Below are 25,189 nucleotides of genomic sequence, written 5' to 3'. Positions count from 1 at the left end.
GGGGGGGGGGGGGGGCATGAATGCATTTTAGATTTGTAAAAATATTATTTTTTAACTGTACAATTTAAGTCGTGTACAAATTAGAAAATATCTCTTTGAGGAAAGTCAATAATAACTATGTTGTCTGCCGTTGGGCATAGGCTACCTTTAGTGTCCAGTTTCAGAACTGCAGCGCCATGGCAGTTTCAAGCCAGCAATCTCAGACCTGAAGTTAAAGTCCGTACTATTGCAGAACCATAGAGCCATACATGACCGTTTCAAGCCAGCAATCTCAGACCTGAAGTTAAAGTCCGTACTATTGCAGAACCATAGAGCCATACATGACCGTTTCAAGCCAGCAATCTCAGACCTGAAGTTAAAGTCCGTACTATTGCAGAACCATAGAGCCATACATGACCGTTTCAAGCCAGCAATCTCAGACCTGAAGTTAAAGTCCGTACTATTGCAGAACCATAGAGCCATACATGACCGTTTCAAGCCAGCAATCTCAGACCTGAAGTTAAAGTCCGTACTATTGCAGAACCATAGAGCCATACATGACCGTTTCAAGCCAGCAATCTCAGACCTGAAGTTAGGGTGGCGATTATATTTTAGTATTTTAAGTTAGTTCTGCTGAACCACTGCACCATAGCGGACAACAGTGCCAGGCCAGCAATCTCTGACTGTTTAACCAATCCAGATCTCAGACAACTATTTTCTTTTTCTGGCTGACCAAATTCAACTTAGCCAAACAGAAGCCTTTTGCTTTTTATTTTCTTTTGATTGGTCAGACTCACTCCAGAGATCAGCTTAATGCCTAATGCTGCTTGACACAAGAATGCAGTCTGCGAGGAAGAAGAAAAAAAAGCCAGAGTTGTTGAATGTAAGCCAGATTTGGCCCAGACTCTGAGGAATCTCTGAGGAATAGATTAAATTGTTAAATGGATGTGAATGTGACTGCATGGCATTATCCAGTGTCCATGAAATCAATAATTAGGCTATATCGATAATAATATTGATAAACATTTTCTTATATTTTATTAGGCATACAACATTATGCTCTAGTCTAGTAGATGATCGTGCTGTGACTAAATACTGATTGGAAAAAGTATTGATTCTGTCTTCCTGTTATGTTTTTGACCAGCAGGCTCAGTTAACAGATGCGGTGCTCTGTGCATGATCCTAATGCCGGTCTACAGTCCATCCAACAGACTTTTACTTATAGTAGTCAGAGGCTAACTATATTACGACTAAATACATGGTCTGTGAATGTTACTGTTTGTTCCAGTTCAGATCCATAGTTGTCTTTTTCTATGGCCTATTACATTTGAGTGCATATCTGAGTTAATGAAATACAGACTGACCTTTGCCCTTTGTAATAGTAAGAAAATGTAAGAAAATTAAGAAAATTGGTAAATAAAGCATATGAATATTTCAAGTAGGACAACATGAAAAGATTCATGTAAATACAGTCCACAGAGAGTTTGTTTGTTTGTTTATTAAACCTCTTCAAGCAGGCGTTATCATTGTTAAACACAAACACAATAAATCCAAGCATCATACATAGATCACACATTATTTTTAAATGTCACAAAACTTGGACAAACTTTAAGAATTCTACATTTGTTTAAGTAAAACTTTACCGTGTGAGAAAAGTTATTCCTATGTTATTCCTATGTATGTCGGCACTATCATGTCTGCACTATGTCTGTACATTCTTCTGCACTGGAAGCTCCTGTCATCAAGTCAAATTCTTTGTGTGTGTAAACATACTTGGTAATAAAGCTCTTCTGATTCCTTGTGTGTGTAAACATACTTGGTAATAAAGCTCTTCTGATTCTGATTCTGAGAAGGAATTTAATCGACGTGAGTTTCACTTCCGCTGCTGTAGGTGTCGCTAGCGTTAATTTTCTTTTTCAACCCAAAACAGAACGAAGAACAACACGAGCTTGTCAACAAGAGCTATCTGTCAAAGCAGCAGAAATGTCAACAGATCGCCCTCATCTAAACTATACAAACGTTTCATAATCGTTTCATAATCAGTGTGAACTTTTCCCGGTGGTAAGTTTTGTGCAAACTGAAAAGCTCAGGTGGTTTACCGCGTAGAGTTCGCTGACTAGAAAACACAAATCTCTTACAGCAAATTGTAAACGACTGGTCTTTTTATTACTGGTCTTTGATATTTATTCAAAGTGCTTAGGCCACAAATATATAAGTTGAACGCGTACTGTCCTGCATTAGCGTGTTTAAAACGATGAGACCTTTGTAGTGTTGTAAAATAGGAGAAGATGCTCTCTTATATTGTGAATTTGAGGCGTGGTTAATGTTGTTAATATTGGCTTTTGGGTGTGTTCACTATTTAGTTCACTAGACTAGACTATACAGACGTTTGGATGCGATTGATACTTTTAGTGTCAATGCGGAGTGGACGCGTTGTGTTAGCAAGATCAGTGACTAGCTGTATTTTTGACTGTTCACGTGATTAAGTTAAGCAATAAAAGAATACAGCTTCATAATAACTTTTATATTATGATCAGAAACATTAACTTTTATAATCTTGTACTTGGAAATGGACTTTTGAAATTGCCTTTTTTTTTTAGATTTGATCATCAGAGGAAGCACAGATCCATAGGGTGACCATGGCCACCCATCCAGCACCGCTGCCCTTGAGGGAGTTCTACCCCCTCTACTACCTTCTCAATGCCATTCCTGCTAAAGTCCAGAAAGGTTTCCGTTCGGTCCTGGTCTACTTGACTGCACTGGACAGCAACAGTGATTATATAGCCATTGGCAGCAGCATCGGCATGCTGTACCTTTACTGCAGGAGAGTAAGCCAAATGAACAAATACAATTTAGAGGTAAGTCTGCTTAGTGCTTCCTCACTCTTCGGCAGCACTCACTGTTGATCTCATCTGGTTAGGTAGTGTTTTATACAATATATCTTTTATAATCTGTTTTAATAGGGCAAATGTGAGGCCATTACTGCAGTGAAATTGCTGAGTTGTTTCGATGATCTTGTTGCTGTCGGGACTGCATCGGGCCGGGTTGCTTTCTTTCAGCTTGTGTCACCATTGCCTGGTAGAAATAAACAGGTACAAATTCATCTCCGATTACAGTTTTCAAGTAACAAGAGTTTCATTAAATAAGTGATTAGGTTTAATTTAACTCTATGATTATTCACACTATATTGGAATAGCAATGACTATTTAATACAACATTTTTACTTTCCATCTGTGTAATTAGAAGATAAAAATTAAGCATTTATTTTATTTAGCTTTTAACATTAACATTTAAGGTTTGTGTATGTCCAAAGTAGCCATTTTTTGTGTCCCTACAAGAAAAAAAAGCATAAAGACACATTTATCTAATTGATAATCTGATTATTGATGAATAAATCTTATTAGTCAGTGGACCATGGTGTCACATTTTTTGTTGTCCTATTACAGCTGAGAAGGTTTGATGTTGTGGGCTTGCACAAAAGCACAATTACTGCATTAGCATGGAGTGCTAATGGCATGAAGCTCTTCTCTGGTGATGATAAAGGGAGGGTGGTCTATTCTGCTGTGGACTTGGATCAAGTAAGACTTTTATAAGCAGTCAGTTGAGTGTATTTCAGATATTTGCAGTTAGATGGACAGTATAGTTCTGTCTTTCTGTCTGTCTGAAATCTGATTTTGTTTTACTGTCTAATGGCTAAATATATATGTGTGTGTGTGTGTGTGTGTGCATTGGTCTTTTAGGGAGTGTGTAATCCAGTGGTCCTCTTTGAAGAGCCTTCAGCTATAGTTCAGTTGGAATATAGTCAGAAAGTACTTTTGGTTTCTTCCCATCAGCGCTCAATGCTCTTCTACACGCAAGAGCAGTCACATCATCAGCTGGGCACTAAACCACGTAAAAGGTACCCTCAGTCCATCTTCTCCTAAAAGTATGTCTATTATTGTCAGGATTGCAGCACTGAGTGTATGCTGAATTCTTGATATCTGGCTTTCTTTTTACAGCAATGGCAAGTTTGGTGCCTGCTTCCAACCAGCTCTGTGCAAGCAGAGCGATCTGGTGGTTTATGCAGCCAGGCCAGGGTTGCGTCTGTGGAGGACGGATGTGCGGGGACGTGTCGGGGAGACCCACGTCCTAAAGCCACTTTTTAATCAGGATATACCTCAGTTTGAGCTGTTCCCTCGTTCAGGCCCCAACACTGGCTACAGACCTTCAGAAAGACAGTTGGGAATGGTCAGCTGCTTCTTGAAGGAGGGCTGGGTCCTCAGCTGGAATGAATATAGTGTTTATGTTGTGGACTGTACCAATCAAGTAAGAATGCACTCCTTGAATCTAAATTATATATTTAATTGAAATGTTGCCAATGCAATCTTAATTTGTGTTGTTTTTCTTACTTATTTCATTTGCTCATTAAGGTCATCATTGGAGGATTGGAAAGCAGTGGAGATATTGTGTCTGTGTCATGCACTGAGAATGAAATCTTCATTCTGAAAGGAGATCGGGACATTTTGCGGATCTCAAATTGCCCTGAGGGATTGGTTTCCAACTGTGAGTTGCAGTACTGATGTCGTAATGGCAGTTTTAGTCATGCACTTTGCTCCATCAGCAGTACTCGGATAAAAAGGAAAAAGCCTCTTTTGCCCTCGGCAGTTTAAAAATTGTTTACTTAGTCATCCTTTTGGGTCAGTTGGTATGAAATGATGAATCGTAGCTTCATGAGTTATGGTTGTTGATGTGTGTCCCTCCCTCTCTCTCAACAAAAAGATGATATTTAAATTCTTAGCAGATAGTTTAGGGTTTTGAAGCATCTCTTATACTCATTGAGGCTGCATTTATTTGATAAAAAAATACAGTAAAACCAGTATTATTTTAAAATATCAACATTTATTTACTACACATTTGTATTTTAAACTGTAATTTAGAAATTATTATAATATGCTGGTGCATAAGAACCATTTCTTATTATTATCGGAATATACTCAAAATACTGCATTTATCTGAAATGGAAATCTTCTGTAACAAATAAATGTCTTTACTCTCACTTTTGATCAATTTAAAAGGCTAGTTCACCCAAAAAATAAAAATTCTGTCATCATTTACTCACTCTCAAGTTGTTCCAAACCTGTATGAATTTCTTTCTTCTGATTAACACAAAAGAAGATATTTTGAAGAACGGGGGAAACCAAATAGTTGTTGGTCCCCATTGACTTATGTAGAAAAAATAATTTTTGGGTAAATTATCCCTTTATTTTATAAAAGTATAACTTGAATAAAAGTATAACTTTCTTTAAAAAACAAACAAACAAAGACCCTAAACTTAAGGGAGCTGCAAACAGTAGCCCCAAATATGTCACACTAAAAGTGTTTTGCTCTAAATTTGCTGTGAGAAGATTTCCTATGAAAATGTTCCAATGCTTTTGACAAGTGTCAAAAAACTTTTTTAATTTTTTGCTTGAAATGCCTTTTTAAGTATTGCTTGAGTGTCCACACTCTTTTTAGGGCCATTATATCTCACATACATATCTTTCTTATGTTTTTTTCTCTCTCAGTATTAGACCACTCCAACCGTTTTACATCTCCTCTTTCCACACCCACTATTTTGCTGCCTCCTAATGGCGCCGTTGAAACGGCTCAGCCAATCAGGACCATGCCCATTATTACAGAGCAGGAGACTCAAGCCAGTCCTAACTTAGAGGAGGTGCATGATGGGGTTGAGGAGTCAGAGGAGGTGCAGGAGGAGCAGCATCTTGAAGAATTCAGTCATGTGGTAGAGGCTCTGGAGGTGGAAGAGGACTTGGAGCAGCAGCGGGCCAGTTTGGGTACAATGGAGTCCCACAGCCGCAGCAGCTCAATCACTTCATGGGAGAGCGCGCAGGGCATGTTCACCACCACAGAGGCCTCAGAGCTTTCCTCCAGCCGATACAGCACCATCACCCAAGAAGACTTCCAGCAGGAGCTGGTGGTCAAGGCCATCAAGCTGAAGAAGAAAGGCAAGAGAAGACGGCATGGTAAGAGGATCAGTATCGCATGATGTGGTGTGTAAATTTGATTATATTCCATTCACTGATGTTCTCCATACATTCTTGCAGATAGTGGGAATCGTGTCAACGAGCGCAGCAGCTGGTCAGAGAGTGTATTCAGCCAGGAAGGTGCAAGCAGTGACGTTCTAAACACACCCATGAGCGAGCCTCCTTCAGACCACACCAGCCTCCTGTGCAGCAGCCTCGACCTGCTCAGTGCTGGCTCACCGGACCAGGATGGTTCCATCTGTGGAGAATCCCACAATTCCGATGCCTTTCCCATTCTTAGCCCATCAGAACCCTTACAGAGCGAAGAGTCTCGTCAGGATCCAATTAACCAAACAGCAGAGACCCTACCGCCTTGCCCTACATCACTGTCACTACAAGCCATGGAGTGTCAGGTGTACAGTGAAAATGTGTTTGCAGAAAACGAGCAAATTGCAGCTACGCCTGACGTGGACATGCTGCTGGAATGTACCTTCTCATACATGCAGGCAGCTGATGAGCAGGACATCATGAAGGAATATGTGAAGGAGAACAAAGACACCCTAAAGGATTCGGAGGAACATTTTAATCAGAGTTTACATGGAGACTTTAATTTGGATTTATCTTATGATCCCATTAGGCCGCTAGGTTACTCCCCGGAACCCGAGCCAACGCCATCTAGTGACGAGGAGGACATCTATGCACATGGAGTGCCATCCAGTGCTAGTCTGGGGGACGGACTGAACGCCCTGAGCTTGCAGAGCTCATCTGCTAAACAGAATGAGGATGAAGAGATGCAGCTCCTCAAAGCTGGCCAGGTTAGAGAGCTAACCAACTAATAGATAAGAGATCTGTAGTAAATCAGGAGAAAGATACTTGTATAATTTATATAATTGTGTAAAATACACTACCTTTCAGAAATGTATTTGATTAAAAATATGGTAAAAACAGTAATATTGTGAAATAGTTTTGCAATTTAAATGTTTTCTATTCTAAAATATAGAAAAAAGACATTTATTATTCCTGTAATTGCAAAGCTGATTTGTGACCCTGGACCACAAAACCAGTCATACGGGTCAAATTTTTTTAATTGAGATTTATACATCATCTGAAAGCTGAATAAATAAGCTTCCATTGATATATGGTTTGTTAGGATAGGACAATATTTGGTCGAGATACAACTATTTGAAAATCTGGAATCTTAGGGTGCAAAAAAAATCTAAATATTGAGAAAATCGCCTTTAAAGTTGTCCAAATGAATTCCTTAGCAATGCATATTACTAATCAAAAATTAAGTTTTGATTTATTTGCTTTAGGAATCTTTTGTAACATTATATATGTCTTTACTGTCGTATACTGTAAAAGTATGAACAGCAGTATAATGCTCTTTAAAGTCTTTGTGAGAATCACCATATTAAATTATATTTATGTCGTGTTCTCTGTTTTAATCTCTTTCTTTTTTTTCTTTTTTCTTTTCTTTGTTTGAAGTTGGCTGAAAGCTGGATGGGCTACAGTGGGCCTGGTTGTGGCATCCTCAGTCTAGTAGTGACGGACAGGTATATCTGGTGTCTGGACTTTAAAGGAGGCCTTTTCTGTAGTGGTCTTCCTAACAGTAGCTTGAGCTGGCAGAAGTTTGAGGAAAATGTCCATCAGGTGGCGCTGTCCCCAACAGGTAAGGGGCATAGATTTGTTTTGTTAAACAAACAAACATGGTGTAAACAAATATTAGTTTTTGGTGTTCTTGACTAAGCGTTGTCTTGTTGCTGATGTGTTTTCTTAGGCTCATTGCTGTGGAAGGTGGAGCAGAAGACCATGACTGCTTACGCTTGTGGGAAAGTCACCATCAAGGGGAAGAGACACTGGTACAAAGCCCTGGACGACACAGCGTTTGTAGCACTTGGTGATGACACCGCCTGGATTATTCGCACTAATGGAGACTTGTACATACAGACAGGTGTGGGAGAACAACACACAACATACTGGTATCACATTACATTGACAGATTCTACTTAATAACCCTGAAAAGCTTTAATTGAGTAATCTGTATCGACTTTTCATTCATAAAACTTTATACCTATATAAACATTACTCACACACAGTTGCTGTCACTTAACAGAATTGCAAACTGCACATATCACCACAGACCACAGAGAGAGATGTTATTTCACTATTAGACCACTAGAGAGTGCTGTATGTACTAAAAATAACTCCTTGTATTTAAGTTAACAGGACAGTTCACCCAAAAATGAAAATTCAGTGATTATTTACTCACCTTGTATGTAACACAAATGGAGAAATGCACTAGTTGCTTTTTTTATACAATTAGTTCCTATGTGGGCTGAGGACATTCAAGGATCAAAAACGATCCAAAAACACCATAAAAGTGGTCCATATGACTTGAAAACGATTGTATTTACTGACAAAGTCTGATTTATACTGCAGTGTAATTGAATGGAAAAGAGCAACCACAGTTTATCCAATTGTGTTGCATAAAAGAAAGAAAATACTTTATATGGGTGTGACTAAACAATGACAGTTTCGTTTTCCTCTAAACTGACTAAATAAATAGTCATATCACGTGCGGTATTGTGGTAAAAAAAAAGTGTGGGGGAGGTTATAATCCAGAAACATACAAATTTGGCCATGGTGGAGTTTGGAGTGTGACTGTTTGAGGTTGTGGACTGGTGTCTTTTATACTGATAACGAGTTCAAACAGATACCATTAATACAGGTAACGTGTGGAGGACAGAGGAGCCTCTTAAAGAAGTTGTTACAGGTCTGTGAGAGCCAGAAATCTTGCTTGTTTGTAGGTGACCAAATACTTATTTTACCGAGGAATTTACCAATTAATTCTTTAAAAATCCTACAATGTGATTTTCTGGATTTTTTTTCTCATTTTGTCTCTCATAGTTGAGGTATACCTATGATGAAAATTACAGGCCTCTCTCATCTTTTTAAGTGGGAGAACTTGCACAATTGCTGGCTGACTAAATACTTTTTTGCCCCACTGTATACCCATTGCATGTATACAGTCTAGTGATGATGTGGACCAAGATACATATATACACATAGAGGGGAAAAGAAAAAGAGAATAAATAAATTAACAAGCTGCACCTGAGCCATCACTGCTAAATGCCAGGTGTCAGACAATTTCTTTCATAGTACGCTCTTAAATGAGTTTCAATTATTCAAGAACAAGAGAAAAGACAGGTACAGCCAGGGTTAGATGTATTGGAAGGGCTAAATATAGGAATGTTATTTTACAAAATACAACAGAAAAGGTTGCCAAATTTTATAGAAATCTTCTGTATTGCCATGGATTGCATATCTAATTTTCTCTATTTGAATAAACTGTAACAGGTCATACATCCAGTGAAAGTAGTTGGGCGGAGAAGGATTTTTCCAGTTCAATAGTATAATTATTTTAGCAATTATTAAGCAAAAGGCTAAAGCACTTGACTGTAAAGACAGAGACCCCTTTTGTAGGATTAAGTCCAAACAGTGCCACTAAAGGACATGGTTTAACCTTTAAAAGAAAAACATCAGAGATTGATTTGAAAATTGATGTCCAAAAAGAAGTTAACTCTGGGCAAAGCCAAAAGGTTATGATAGAGAGTAGCTGGAGCTTGTCGACATCTGTCACAAATAGGATCAATTTCCGGGTTTATTTTAGACAGTTTAACTTTTGTCCAATAAATTCTGTGTAGCAGTTTGAACTGTATCAGTGAACGACGAAGAGCTTTTGACCATTCCTCATCTGAGAAAACATGGTTAAGGTCTGATTCCCAGTCTAAATTTATTTTAGACAAGGATGAAGAATCTGACATTACAGTAAATGAAAAAAATAGTTTTATATATGTTGGAGACAGCACCTTTGGAAACTTTTATTTCCAAGATTTGGTCAATCTCTTGTTTAAGAGGTGCATGAGGGAAGTGAGAAAATGTATTTCTTATAAATTCAAGAGTCTGTAGATCCCTAAAGAAGTGAGTTTTTGGAAGATTGAATTTTTCTGAAAGATATGAGAAGGTTACAAAAGTGTTCTCATGAAAAATGTAATTAATATTTACAATGCCCCTTCTAAACCATAGTGCAAATGCTCCGTCTGATATGGAAGGCAAAAAAGAAGGATTTTTATATATAGGAGACAGACACGACATTACCTGGAAACCTAAATGTTTTCTAAATTGTTTCCAGATTTTTAGACTATGTAAAACTAAGGGGTTAGAAGAATAACAAGAAGATTTAATAGACAATGAAGAGCATAACAACGCATGTAAAGAAACTCTGCTACAAGAATCGCATTCCATTTCAACCCATGCTGGAACCCATTAACAAAGACCGTAATGCGACTGGCTCCAATATAAATGCTATGAATATTCGCTGCCCAGTAATAAAATAAAAAATGAGGAAGTGCAAATTCGCCTAATCTTTTGGGTTGCTGGAGAAATAATTTCTGAATCCTTGCTGGGCCTCCATTCCAAATAAAATCTGAAAATATTTGATCTAAAGTCTTAAAAAAAGTTTTTGGTATAAAGGCCAGAATGTTTTGGAATAAGAAAAGAAATTTAGGCAAAATATACATTTTTATGGCATTACTTCTGCCTACAAGTGATACTGGAAGAGTTGTCCACCTAGCAAGATCCTGTTTCGTTCAATCCAAAATTGGAATAAAATTATGCTTGAAAAGATCTATGTGTTTCCTCGTTATTATAACTCCCAGGTAACGAAAACAATCTGAGACTAACTTAAATGGGAACGCTGATACTGAAAGAGCCCTTGCAGCCGAATTAATTGGCAAGAACTCACTCTTATTTAAATATAATTTATAGCCCGAAACACAGTTTCAAAATATCCAAAACAGAAGGAAAACAGGCTTCCGGATTTGAGACGTACAACACTACATCGTCAGCATAGAGAGAAATTTTCTGTTCTTTACTTGCTCTAAAAATACCAGATATATTATGAATAGAATGAAAAGCTATTGCAAGAGGCTCTGTAGCTATAGCGAACAAAAGCGGGGAGTTTTTTGTAATTCTAGGTGTTTCCTGCTGTCACATTGTTTTGTTTTAAAGGAATGTAACTTTGGGCTGGGCTCTGCTTTGGTATTATGTAATAATGAAGAGCTTAATCAACTCCTGCTGGCCATGGCCATTACCATAAAGCTCTGTTAAAGCCTTATCTCTTTATGACCCCTACCAGTCCAGTAGAAGTCATTAGTACTGTGATCATACTACAAAAAATGTTGACTAGTAGCAGTTTGTGGTTTCATTGGGAACCATGAAAATATGCATAAATCAGCTGGGATACTGTTGCTCTATGTGTGTCTTCAGGGCTGAGTGTGGACAGGCCATGTGCGCGGTCAGTGAAGGTGGACTGTCCGTGCCCCATGGCGCAGATAGCAGCACGGGGCAGTGTGGTGTGGGCACTGAGCGAGCAGAGGGGCGTGTTTTACAGAGAGGGTCTCAGCAGCTACTGTGCAGAGGGGGAGCACTGGAAGTATGACACAGTCAGGTATGTTTGCCAGCGTGGTTTTCTCGTAGCTGATAGCAAATTCACTATAGTGAATAAATAAAACAATGGTTCTGGACTGGTTTTACTTCAGCATTAAGATTTTACATTGGACATCAAGTTGCCACATAATGCAGTGTCAGAGTTGTGTCCAACTTAATTTGCAAATCGGAAGTACAGAATGTGTAATGTAACAAAAGTATTTGTTTAAAGTACATTTATGTAAAGTATACATGTTTTCAATAGATTAGTTATGTTTAAATACGTTTATATATATTTTTCGCACCAGTTTGACAATTTGATTTATGAATATTTGATTTATGGCCTGCCAACCCTAACATTGTGCTTTGCTAATTAATGTATTTCAAAGCATGTTGTTGATGTATATTGTGCATAAATGACCATTTTTATGCTAGCTTTTGCTGTAGCATAAACATTGAGATATGTGTTTATGTGTGTCCATAGTGAGAGCCAAGGTCTGGAACCCATCTGTATTGCTCTGGGTGAGAATAACACAGTCTGGGCATTGGATACCTGTGGCAACTTATGGTTCAGAACAGGGGTCACGGCTAAAAAACCCCAGGGTGAAGATGACCACTGGTGGCAGGTACATGTATGTAACGTACACATGCACAATACATCCTCTTCTACAGTTGGTCAGATGTTCTGCCTGTATGTTGAGTGTTTAACACCCTTACTGTCAATGAATCACACAGTTCGTGTAAAAATGCTAGTTATTCCTAAAGCTTGTTGCTTCCTAGCAGAAATGTTTCAGATTTTCCGAAACTGACCATATTTTTTGTCTTTATGACTTTTTCATTTAGGTGAGCATCACAGACTATGTGGTGTTTGATCAGGGCAGTCTTTTCCAGACTCTAATCCAGGCCACACAGACTGTCGCCACAGCCACCAGAGCTCCGGTCGAGCGGGTAGCTGAACGTCTGCGCGTGGCCTTCCTTTCCCAGCACTCCCAGTGCCAACCTAGCCTCATCAGTGTCAGCACCAGTGGCGTGTGGATTGCTTCTGGACGCAACGAGTTTCATGTTGCCAAAGGCAGCCTCATTGGTATGACGCACTGAGCATGGGAAACATGGTGGCTTAGCACTGAAATATGCACTTCTATTGACTGAAGAACTTGTTTGAAAATTTCATTATTTTATAGTGATGTTTATCTGAATGCAGGGACATTTTGGAAAAGTATTGTACCCAGAGGAACAGCTTCTGCCACAAAATGGGCCTTTGTGTTCTCCTCTGCTGTTCCAGCTAAAGAGGGTATGTAGAAATCCTGTCTTCCTCTTCAAATTGTGCAGTATCTGTTGTCTTGCAGAAAGCAATTAAATATTATTATACACAATTAAAATCTCGCTGATGTCTCCACAGGGAGTTTCCTATGGTTAGGTCAGAGCAGGAAAGACCTGTTCTGTATTTGGGACCAAGACCTCCAGATGCGGCCCTTCACCATACAGTTTCCCCCAGACGTAGAGATGGTGCAGCTCTCTGCCTGTCGTGACGCTCTGTGGGGTTTAGATCACTACGGTCGTGTCCACATCCGAACTTTATCAGCCAGTTGCTCCACAGGAATGCACTGGACATTGCTGGACCTCAGCCAGCTTGGTGAGAGAATTTTCTTTCCATTGACAATAGATTTATCAGTGGATCACATGCCGGCTAAATTTAAGCTCTTGTAATGTGAGAACACCAAATCCAAAACCAAAAACATTTAGAAGAAAATAATATATTAATGCATTTGTGGCATTGTTTTCATGAAAATGAAGCACCCCCCATTTTCATTACATGTTTTTGCCATCAGTATCATCAGTATTAAAACAAATATGATCATTATGACTTTACAATTTAAAGGGGTGCTATTATGCTTTTCCACTTTTTCAACTTTAGTTAGTCTGTAATGTTGCTGTTTGAGCATAAAAAAGATCTGCAAAGTTACAAAGCTCAAAGTCCAATTCAAAAGGAGATATTTTATTTAACAGAAATCACTTTTCAAAAACTACAATGAACGACTCGTTTGGACTACAACGCATATTTTCCGGGATTTGTGATATCACAAATATCGACGAATGGGACGAGACCTGGTTGAGCTGCACTAGAGAAGGCAACGAGTGTCATCACTATGTCGGAGACACGCTAGCTTTCCCAAGGCAGACAAACTTAGACTGATTACAATTATCCGGGTTTAAATAGTGCTCAAATTGATTTGATTTTGACGCAATATTTACACTGAAGCTCGCAGGCGGCTATGGTAAGGGGCATGATATTTCCAGACCAGGCGCCGAGTGCTGCCAATCACAACACACACTGGCCCAGTTAACCAATCACAGCACATTTCGTATTTCAGAAGGCGGGCCTTCATTTGAAACAGGAACTATTCAAGCCGTTCATGCCAGACTGAGGAGAGAGGTGTTGTAATAATGTAAAATATGTGAAAAATAATGTTTTTTGAACAACCTAGTATGAGAACCTGTTCTAGTACACCCCCAAAACAAAATCAAGACTTTGTAAAAGAGCATAATAGGACCCCTTTAAATAATAGAATATTGTTTTGAGATTTATTTATGTTTGGTTCCCGCCCATGTGTGGAAGTCGAGTGTTCGGGCTGTTTGTTCATTTTTCCACCCATGAACGAAGGGCGAATATTTGGGCTGAATTTTCGTTTTTTGGAGGAGCACGGGGGAGCGAGGGGGGAGCCGTTTTCTCATTTTTCTACTTTCGGTGTTGAATCAAGAAACGGATGATCGAATGATACACAGATTTAAGTTTTGAAATTTTGTTGAATGCATTTGTCATTTTTATTTAATCTCTTTATTTTTAAAATGTGTATAGGTAGTATTTATAAAGTTTTTAGCTTTTAGTTTTGGATCTGTTTTTAGTTGTTTTAATACTACAATTGATTGCTTCTGTTGTCCTCATTTGTAAGTCGCTTTGGATAAAAGCATCTGATAAATGACTAAATTATATATATATATATATATATATATATATATATTTATTTATATATAGTAACACTTTACAACGTGTCATTTGTTAACATTAGTTAATGTTAACTAACATCAACAAACAATGAACAATGCATTACACTATTTATTAATCTTTGTTAATGTTATTTAATAAAAATACAGTCATTCATTGGTTATTCATGTTAGTTCACAGTGCATTAACTAATGTTAACAAACACCACTTGTGATTTTAATAATGAATTGGTAAATGCTGAAAGTAGCATTAAGATTAATAAATGGTGTAGAAGTATTGTTCATTCTTAGTTCATGTTAACTAATGTAGTTAACTAATGAACCTTATTGTAAAGTCTTACCATTTATTTATTTATTTATTTATACTTTTAATGGCAGAGCAAAGTTTTCTGCAGCCATTACTTCAGTGTTGATGAGTTGAAAGTTTAAAAGAACAGCATTTATTTGATATGGAATTTCTGTAATTTACTGTTACTTTTCATAAATTCGATGCTTGCTGAATAAAAGTGTTAATTGAACATAATGGTAGTGAGAATTTGTGGGGGTGATTTAAGCAACAATGCAAAAAGACATTTTTATTAATTTGCATTAATTTGTTTGTTTGTTTATTTATTTATTTACTTGCTTACTTTGGGGTGAATTTGTAATGTATGTAAGATTCACCCAATCAGTTTTTTTTGTTTGTTTAATTTTAATAATAACTAAAAATGATCCCTACAAAAAGGTCTTCAGACCTACTTACTAGAGTGTTTTTTTTTTTTGCTTGTTTGCATTCACTCACGTATGCATTAGATAACACTTAATAGTCTTCCTTATGATGATGTGTCTGACACATGATTTAAATAATGTGCTCCTCAAGGTCTCAAGTGCCGTATACACAGGTCATGTGTGACAGAATGACGCATGTTGGGCATACCTTGTTGAGGACCCTCTCCTGTTTCTCCTAGTTCAGATTACCATGTCTCCTGGCTGTCCACATGGTCTGCCGCTGACATACTTCAGTCATAATCACGCATAACCAGCCCACTTCAACAGAAGCGACACTCCTACTAAACACACATATCTTTCACTTTCGTGTCTTAGTTTCCATTTCTTGGAATCTTGAGCTTCCAGCAGGTTAAATAGCAAGCTATGGTTTTATGTATCAAAACCGCCTGTTGCTAGGGGTCCTGTTTATATTTTTAATTCAAGCAGGTGGTTCTTGCATAACACATGTTTTGTATTAAAGCCGGTAAGCTAACTATCAAAGGTCATGAGAGGAAGAGATCAGTCCTTTAGTATTGAATTTTGCAGTGATTAGGCTTTAGGAATGCATTAAACACACATTTAATCAGTGAATTTGGTAACGAGACACAAGTTTACAATCTCCCAAATGCAATCAGTGCAGCTTTCCGCTGAAATGACAATGCAGGCTGATCTAATCTGATTACATCAGACATATTTTAATTACACGGCTTGCACTTCAGTGCTGTCAATGGAAGGCGTTTGTTTATTGTTTGTCACACACAAGTGTGTGTGTGTTTTGTGTCTGCGTGTGCGTGTGCGTGCGTTTGTGATGTGGCAGGATGGAGACACAAATAGGCAAAGTCATGTGATGGAACAGCTGTAGCCCTGTACGTCTCGGGTGTTTTTCGTTTGAGCGGCAATGTGAAAGATGAGTCTGGGGCTAGTCCTGGATCTATGGGCATTTTTAGATCGGGCACATGATGTTTTCAGTGTTTTTAGACTCAGGCCTATGGACCAAGTCTCAGAGAGGGTTATTGGAGTTGGTCAGGTTTAATGAAGCATCTTGAAATACTGGTTCTTTAGAGTCTCGATGAGTCTCATGAACCTTGTTTTGTATTTACATGCCCTCAATGAGTTGTCACGTTTCAGGAAAACTCTTAAAATGCTACAGCAGGAAAACAGTAATGGCTTAGAAAAAGGCCGTACAATGAACTGAAGCGTCAGCTTTGCTTTATCTTTGTTCTGTTGGTAATGAATCAGCACAGTATGTAAAGAGCTCTTGTGGCCAAAGGTCACGGGTGTGACGACATCTAAGTATCTCTTGTTTTCATTCACTGTGTTCATCAAGCCCTCACAACATTTTTTTTTGCATTGATTTGGTAGATAGGTGTGTTTCGTACTATCTAACTCAGCGAAAGAATGTGAAACAGCACATCAATAGTAGAAAAAATACATTTGAAGTTTTTCAGTTTTGCTTTAGGTGACAGTTATGTTTAAACAGCTACATTTAAAAAGGTATTCATTTCATACAAAAAAATATTGAACTAGGTGGCATCTGCAAAAAAAAGTCCAAATTCTTTTATCTAAAGTTTTATCTTAACAGTTCTGTGTATAATTTTATATTCACTAACATTCAAAAGGTTGGGGTTCGGTAAGATTTTTAAATATGTTCCTTATGATCGACAAGGCTGCATTTATTTGATCAAAAATAAGTCACCCTCAGATGGATTGTGATGGCTGAATATTTCCAGGCACAGTGAGGCATTTAAGGAATTTCTAGACATGAAAAGTGTATTAAAAAGTAACCTTTCAAAACTTTTGTGTGTAATTTAACTTGCACTTAAAGGTGTGCTATTTTCTAAGTATTTTCCCTTAACCTTATAATAATGGAATATTCATTCTCTGAACCTCTCATGTGCCAATCATATTTCACTAAAATATCATAGTGACATGGGAAATCTCTCTTTTGCTCTCTCTGTTACTCCCTCACAGGACACGTGAAGTTTCTCAGTTTGTCTTGTCGCAGTCAGAATGTTTGGGTGTGTGATATTAATGGAATGGTGTATTGTAAATGGTGAATGGCTGCATTTATTTGATAAAAAATACAGTAAAAACTGTAATGTGGTGAAATATTATTGCAATTTAAATTAAGCATTTTCTATTTTAACATATTTTAAAATTGAGTTTATTCCTGTGATGGCAAAAGCTTTTACATTTTTCAATTTTCAGCATCATTACTCCAGTCTTCAGTGTCACATGATTCTTCAGAAGTTATTCTAACATGCTGACTTAGTGCTTAAGAAACATTTCTTATTATTATAAATGTTGAAAATGTTTGTACTTTTTTTTTTGTAGAAACCATTATTTCAGAAAAGCATTTATTTTAAATATATTTTTGTAACATTATAAATGTTTTACTTTTGATCAGTTTAATGCATCCTTGCTGAATAAAAGTGTTAAGTTCTTTCCATAAATAAATAATCTTATTTACCAAACTTTTGAGCAATAGTGTAAATATTAAATAGTGTGTTTTGATCATTTATATTGCTTAGTAGATATGTAATCATACTGCAAAATGAATAATGCCATGGAAAGTGTGGCAGACGATATGAGCTGTAAAAGGAGAGAATGTGTGCTAGTGTATAACATGTTATGTTAAGATTTGCTATCTAAGTCCTCAACAAAGCCCTTATGACGTATAAATGTCTTTTCAAGGTTTCCCTATCATATCATAGTTTACAGACAAGACCTCTGTACAGTTCTAGACTTCCCCCCCCACCCCACAGTCCTACTGCTCACTAAAGAGTCTGGAAAAATGGCCCTGGATGTCCTTGACATGTACATTAGTGAAATGGTGCTAGATGTGATGTATGGTGTAGAGCTTAACTCGGACATCCTGCACAAAGTCATAGTCCATTTTGTCAGTCACCCTCAGATGGATTGTGATGGCTGAGTATTTCCAGGCACAGTGAGGCATTTAAGGAATTTCGAGACCTGAAAAGTGTATTAAAAAGTAACCTTTCAAAACTTTTGTGTGTAATTTAACTTGCACTTAAAGGTGTGCTATTTTCTAAGTATTTTCCCTTAACCTTATAATAACTCTTTTGCTCTCTCTGTTACTCCCTCACAGGACACGTGAAGTTTCTCAGTTTGTCTTGTGGCAGTCAGAATGTTTGGGCGTGTGATAGTAATGGAATGGTGTATTTTCGGGTTGGAACTCAACCTTTGAACCCCAGCATGATGCTCCCTGCCTGGATCTGCATCGAACCTCCCGAACAGGTAAACAAGCATGACATGACTATACTGCCTGCTAAATCCTAACTGTAATGCAGTTTCAGCTCATACACAAGCTTGCATCCAGTTAAATATTGTTCAAAATGTTCAAAAGCTTGGGGTCAGTAAGATTTTTTTTTTGCCGTTTTATGCCTTTTTATTTAGATAGGACAGTAGGTCGACGGGAAGTGAAGTGGGTGAGAGAGGGGGGGGGGTGGGATCGGGAAAGGTCCATGAGCCGGAACTCGGGACGCCCGAAGCGCAAAGGCGCTACATGTCGGCGCTCTGCCCACGAGGCCATCAGCGCCGACAGTAAGATTTATTTTAAAGAAATTAATACTTTAATACATTACATTGATCAAAATTGAAAATACATTTTTGTTTAAGAAATAATCAAAGGTGAAAAAAATCTAAATGTATTAGGTTTTTCCACAAAAAAAATTAAGCAGCACAACTGTTTTCAACATTGATAATAAAAAGAAATGTTTCTTGAGCAGCAAATCAGAATATCAGAATGATTTCTGAAGGATCATGTGTCACTGAAGACTGGAGTAATGGCTGCTTTGCCGTCACAGGAATTATATTTGAAAATATATTAAAATTGAAAACAGTTATTTTAAATTGTAATAATATATCACAGTATTGCCGTTTTTACTGTATTGGTGTGCAAAAGAGGGACTTTCAAAAACATTAAAGGGTTGGTGGATTGCAATTTCACTTTTTTAACGTTAGTTAGTGTGTAATGTTGCTGTTTGAGCATAAACAATATCTGTAAAGTTACGAAGCTGAAAGTTCAATGCAAACGGAGATATCGTTCTCCTTCTCTGCCGAAATTCTGGCAGTTTAATGCCTACAAAAACGGCTGGTAGGGACTACAACAAGTTACTTCCCGGGGTTGTGACATCACAAACCCAGATAAACCCTGCCCTCAGGAAAAGGCAGCAAAGGGGGCGAGGCCATGCTGCGCTGCTTTAGAAAAGAGGAAGAGAAAACTAGAGGTGCACGTAAAAATCCATTCATATATCAATCGCGATTCTGTCTTCTAACAATTCTAATGGATTCACAAGTTTCTCTCTCTCTCTCTCGTTCAGCTCAGCTCAGCTCCAACAATGAACTGTTACAATTATACACTTATTTTCACATAGCTATGAGAAGCGTTAAACATGGACGCGTGTGCAGTTGCCGTACTGTATTAAAGCTTTAATCAGGATAAAACTGTATATTAAAAGCTAACATAAGCAGGAGCATTTACAAATAACAGCGTATCTAAAAGTATGAGACAACAACAAACAAAAAACATAGGCTTACCATTAAAAGCCATGCTTGCATAGGTTCTGCATGATCCTCTTCAATAATATCCTCTGCTCAATAATATCGGGCTCAAACTGATAAGCGATATTAACGACGCCTTTGTTTACAATACAACCGGAGCACATGCCGCTGAGGTGAGGGGCGGGACGCACTAAAGGCGGCTTCGTCAATCACAACACACTGGACAAGCTAACCAATCAGAGCCCATAGCCTATTTCTGAGGGTGGGGCTTCATAAAAACAGGAAAAGATCTGCCTGTTTCTCAGAGAAGGGACAGAGCGGTGTGGAATAGGGGTAAATTATGTGAAAAATAATGCGTTTTTTTTTTTTTAACTAATCATTAACACATGTTAGACTGCTCCCCGTAAACACAATCAAGCCTAGAAAAAAACCAGTGTACCACCCATTTAAAACATCTTACCAACTCCAAACTTTTGAACAATTACCAAACTATTATCATAATTCATGTGAAAATACTACCAAGTTTGATGTCCTCAAATTCTAAAGAAAAAACACCTGACCGTCCGAATACTGATTCCATACTGAAATTCTTGTTTACAGTAACATTTTTTTTCAATGAACCGTTCCTACCATGACCAGTGAGGGATAATTTGGCCCTTGGAATACACCATGGGATTATTTCACCAACCTTATGCACTTTTCTTATTCTCATATTCTCTTTGAGCAGCCTGCTGGCCTTTATCTGGTGAAAATTCAGACGAGTCCTAATGACAGTATGTTGTGGGCGCTGGACAACAGAGGCAATGTGCATGTGCGCGTCGGCATCACTGAGGAGATGCCTGTTGGAACTGCCTGGGAGCATATTCCAGGTATACCTTCATTACATAATCTCATCTGCTGTTTTTATTATTCTTGTATTCAGACTCTATTCTTCAACTCATTTTCATAGATGTTTAATTAGAGCAGGAACTCTTTGACTGGTTGTTGGTTCAAGTTTGTGTTTTGTTTTTTCAAAATTGTAGGACTACAGGCAAGTCAGCTGGTTCTAAGTCTGAGGACCGCTTGGGTTCGCCTTTATAATGGTGCAGTGGCTCGTCGATACGGCATTACAGAGAAGAACCCAGCTGGAGACTACTGGAAGAAGATCCCAGGACTGGTCAGCTGGCTTGCAGGTGAGTGTTTAAAATCGGTTAATGATAAAATGAGCATCTGCACATGTAAATGATAAAAACTGACCAAGTAGTTGTCTTTTACAGTGACCCCGATGGATGAACTGTGGGCAGTTGCTCCTACTGGTGCTCTCAACCAGCGCCTTACCAAGACTCTGCAAAACTGTAGGAGCAAAAACCATGGTAACACGGGTTCTCTGAGTGGAGAGGAGCTGGAGGAAGAGTGGGAGGTGATTTAGATGCCATTAATTGTGTCAAAGCATCCCAGAATCACTGTTCTGTGAAATTTCTTTCTAGGCACTTTATTCATTTCTTCTTAAAGGAGTAGTTCACCTAAACAAAATGAAAATTCTGTCATCATTTACTCATCCTTATGTTGTGAGTATGTTACGCTCTATTGAAACCTTAATGATTTTTTTAATGCACCTTGTGACCTGAAATTGTTTACCCATTTTGTTTTATCCAGCACATTATTTATTAAGTCTTAATATCCACGTACACAGTTAGATCAGTTATTTTTTAACTCATGTTGATTTAAGGAGGTTCTGTTTGTACATTATCATTCAAAAGTTTGGGGTCAGTAAGATTTTTTTTATTTTATATTATTTTTATATAAGCAAGGATACATTGAAGTGATCAAAAGTGACAGTAAAGACATTTCTAATGTTACAAAATATTCCAAATATTTATTTCCCTTTTAACTTTGTTCATCAAACAGTCCTGAAACCAAATATATCATGGTTTCCTCAAAATTATTAAGCAGCACATCTGTTTTCAACATTGATAATAAAAATAAATGTTTATTGAGCAGCAAATCAGCATATTAGAATGAGTGCTAAAGGATCATGTGACACTAAACAAAAGGCATTTTAAAACTTTTAAAAATTATTTTAATTTGTAGTAATATTTCCGAATATTACTGTTTTACTGTGTTTTTGATCAAATAAATGCTGCCTTGTTGAGTGTAAGAGACTTTCATTCAAAAAAATTTTTTTGAAATCATACCAACCTTAAACGTTTGAATGGTAGTGTACTGTATACTAATGCACTTTGCTCACAAAATAGGGAAATGTTTAATGTTAATCTGTTTATAGCTATGATCTACTGCGTTGGGGGGTAGATTATGTAAATATCGCTTATTTGACCAAACACATTTTATTATCATTATAGGTGCAGGAAATATATGCTACAATATAGTTCAGACTAACAAACATTAGGGCATTTGGAAAGGCAGGGTGGGTGTGTGTTTTTTTTGTTTGTTTTTTTTTTAATCTGATTGTTATTTGAAAGGGAACGAGGCATAAATTGGCTTTAGTTGAAGAAGGGATTCAGCTTTATCTGTAAATACACTTGTACCTTGTTAAATACTTGACCGGAGTAAAATCATGGTAGCATTTGGCACATATCTGTGAGTCGTATAGAGAGCATGGTCTCTGACTTGCCTCTGTCTACACGTTAGTGACATTTTGGAGTTTAATGTGAGGTATTTTAAAAGGATGGTTTGACTCTTAACTCTTAAAACAGAAACTATTTGAACTTGCTACTTGGTTGCTAGAATCTATCATAGAAAAATACTATATATTAATGCTGGACGAGCATTCTTCATATACGTCCATATAAAGAAAGCATCTTGATGAGTAATCTATCATAGATAACTAAATATAAATTCAGTGCTAGGTCCGATGTTTCATTTTCTCTCCTCTCTCTTTAGTGTCTGACTGTGAAGTGTTTGTAAATCTTCCTTTTTGAGATTTTGACACCTCAGTAATGCATCATATGCAGATAGATTTAAATTACCATGTAAGCATGGCTACAAGTTGTTTTAGTTATTGTTACATTTGCAATTGTTTTGGCCTGTTCTGCCCCACTAATTTCAGTTGTGCACTCAGACCATATTGTAAGTCCGATTAAAGTGATAAATGTGGTACACTGGACATGCAATGCTAAGCCAGTGTGGTTTAAGTGGTGATGCAGCTAAATGTGAACTCACATATTAAACTATGCGGTCTTTACTCCATGCTTAGTCATGACAAACTTACAAATAAAATGTTTACAGAAAGTGTCTCTGTATTTTGTGGTTTATTTGCAACAATGTGATATTACAGATGATGTACGCTACCAAATGTTCAGATGCACTTGAATTTATTTCAGATGTTCTTGTTTGTTTTTTAAGGAAATTAATACTTTTAAATTAATCAAAAGTGACAGTAAGTTAATTTATGCTATTAAAGTTTTCTTTTTTAAATAAATGCTATTCTTTCATTTAAGAATCCTGAAAAAATGTGTCATGGTATTAGTTCTCACTAAAATATTAAGCAACACAACTGAAAAAGTTATTTTAAAATTGTAATACTATTTCACAATATCACTGTCTTACTGTAATTTCAACTGCATGGATATTAATTTACACTTTGTAACTAGTGTTTTTTTTTTTGTATGAATCAAACCAAATCGTTTTTTTTTAAGCCAACAAGTTCCCGGCATACGTAGGAACCCCTTTGTCTTTAAAAAGGATCCCATGAAGTTGTCTGCGTGTCCCATGCAAAAAGTGAAGAGGAGCTTTGAAACTCAGAAGCTCAAATGTGATGGTTTTGATTGTTTAATCTTTCTTACTGCAAATATTTTAATTAGTGTTATTTAGTTCATCCTAAAATGAAGAAAATCATACTATTAAAGATTAGCATTGCCTATATGTTCAGACATTTAGTTCATGTGAAGACAGAGGATGTCTTGTGATTTTTGTTTCATAAAATCCAAGATGCGCCTTGAACTGAATCTGGAAAATTAAGCTCCAAGGCAACAAATGCAAAAAATATATATTTTAATAATTATACAGTGTCTTTCACAATGCGACTATACAACATCAAACTATTCACATATTTACAGAGCTTTCCACATACACTCAAACCTGAATATTTCGAGAAAGAACTGAGTCAAACGATTTATTAGATTTGATCCAGTCTGAAGTCCAGGGGTTTCAGAAAGTCCGGCAGTGAGTCCAGCTGATCTGTGGGAATGGACTGGCAGAGCTTCTGCATGGCCTGAACGAACAGCGAAGGAGGTCCTGATCCTGAAAGCCACTGGAAGGCCTGCTCTCCTAGGAGCGCCCTCCACACATCGCCACTGTCCTGCAACTGTCTCTTCATCCGGAAGCGAAATGTGGGCATGAATAAAACGAGGTAGCCGAGGCAGATGCGCTTCGACCGCATGTCAAAGTCACTCTGGCAGATCTGGCTGAGTAAACAGTCCAGGGGGGTGTTCCCTGTCAGGTCCGTTGCGTAAGGACACGCGCCGTGACCCAGCAACAGTACCAAGCACTCGGGACGCACCAGATCACACGCGAGATGCTGCGCGGTTTTGCTGCCGTCGGTGTGGACGCATCCGTGACGGTTCAGGTAGCTCCGTCTGTCGCAGTCTGTGAGGTCTTTAATGGTGGCCATGATCATTTTCAGGATGTTGATGCGGTTGTAGCGGACGGCTATGGCCAGGTGCGGTGTGGTGGACGCCTGGCAGCAGCAGAAGCTTCTGCTGGGCATCTCCAGCGCGCCGGTGGAGAACCTGTTGAGTAAATAACGCGCGTACTGCTGGTGATCATGTACCAGCGCGTACAGAAACGCCTCCGACGGGGAGTACGCGCACGCCTGTCCGTCATCTTCCCAGTGAAACACCTCCATTGCCCGCATGTCCTCCAGGACCCACACCGGCAACAGGTCCCGGACAGCTTGATAAAATGCAAATGAGGATTTTTGGCATTGTTTCGGGGATTTATAATCCGCGCGGCTCTCGTACATCCCCAGATCCAAAGGCATCGTGAGTTCCGCTGTTATAGTAAACGTTTTTTGTGGGGCTGTTTGGATTTAAAATGACGATTTAAAGGCTTTTACGTGGATATCCAGGGCAGCCAGAGCTGACACTGAACCATCTGTGAGAATATAGATGCGTAACCCAGAAGGCCAGGCGGAATAATAAATGAAAAACAAGGCGGTAGTCTCGTACTATAGTGTAAAACCGTTCACCCGCCTTCAAACCCCACTACAAGCTCAGCCGAGAGTTTATATATGATGGGCAGCCCGTGTTGGCTTGCGCATATCGCTGCGCTCTTTGCCATTGGACGCTGGCGCACGTCACCAGGGGACAAAGTGCCTCCAACTTCTCCTTATTAGTGTAGAACGCGTGTGTGCGTATGTTTGGGCGCTATCGAGTGACCCTCGCGCATTCAGGACATTCAGCGCGAGTCTTGTTACATAATATTTCACAGACCGAACCATGCGCTCTTTG

General features: G+C 38.2%; 2 protein-coding genes across 2 annotated transcripts; one reads left to right on the top strand and one right to left on the bottom strand.

Moving 5' to 3' along the window:
- Window positions 1-1,850: 1,850 nt before the first annotated feature.
- LOC107590915 (tectonin beta-propeller repeat-containing protein 2-like) lies at window positions 1,851-21,514 on the top strand. Its single transcript, XM_016279869.1, has 20 exons — window positions 1,851-2,040; window positions 2,580-2,837; window positions 2,943-3,071; window positions 3,426-3,557; window positions 3,720-3,877; window positions 3,978-4,284; window positions 4,389-4,521; window positions 5,523-5,981; window positions 6,063-6,796; window positions 7,467-7,650; window positions 7,759-7,932; window positions 11,310-11,490; window positions 11,953-12,094; window positions 12,312-12,552; window positions 12,670-12,759; window positions 12,868-13,101; window positions 18,328-18,476; window positions 20,470-20,611; window positions 20,765-20,914; window positions 20,999-21,514. Exons 2-20 carry the CDS (start codon window positions 2,619-2,621, stop codon window positions 21,148-21,150), a joined length of 4,110 nt encoding a protein of 1,369 aa, XP_016135355.1. The 5' UTR covers window positions 1,851-2,040; window positions 2,580-2,618; the 3' UTR covers window positions 21,151-21,514.
- A 2,216-nt stretch (window positions 21,515-23,730) lies between these two features.
- Window positions 23,731-25,189, bottom strand: ankrd9 (ankyrin repeat domain 9). Its single transcript, XM_016279918.1, has one exon. It carries the CDS (start codon window positions 24,718-24,720, stop codon window positions 23,857-23,859), a length of 864 nt encoding a protein of 287 aa, XP_016135404.1. The 5' UTR covers window positions 24,721-25,189; the 3' UTR covers window positions 23,731-23,856.

Source organism: Sinocyclocheilus grahami, unplaced genomic scaffold, assembly GCF_001515645.1.
Source record: "Sinocyclocheilus grahami isolate Dianchi unplaced genomic scaffold, SAMN03320097.WGS_v1.1 scaffold134.1, whole genome shotgun sequence".
Lineage (NCBI taxonomy): Eukaryota > Metazoa > Chordata > Actinopteri > Cypriniformes > Cyprinidae > Sinocyclocheilus > Sinocyclocheilus grahami.
This window is presented reverse-complemented; position numbering and strand designations above follow the sequence as displayed.

What these genes read in the sequence shown, in the direction of transcription:
- LOC107590915 (XM_016279869.1), top strand. Translation starts at nt 2,619, where the DNA reads ATGGCCACCCATCCAGCACCGCTGCCCTTGAGGGAGTTCTACCCCCTC. An exon ending in TTGTGGACTGTACCAATCAA is followed by an intron (nt 4,285 to 4,388) that starts GTAAGAATGCAC and finishes TTGCTCATTAAG; the next exon opens with GTCATCATTGGAGGATTGGA. An exon ending in TGGAAGTATGACACAGTCAG is followed by an intron (nt 11,491 to 11,952) that starts GTATGTTTGCCA and finishes GTGTGTCCATAG; the next exon opens with TGAGAGCCAAGGTCTGGAAC.
- ankrd9 (XM_016279918.1), bottom strand. Translation starts at nt 24,720, where the DNA reads ATGCCTTTGGATCTGGGGATGTACGAGAGCCGCGCGGATTATAAATCC.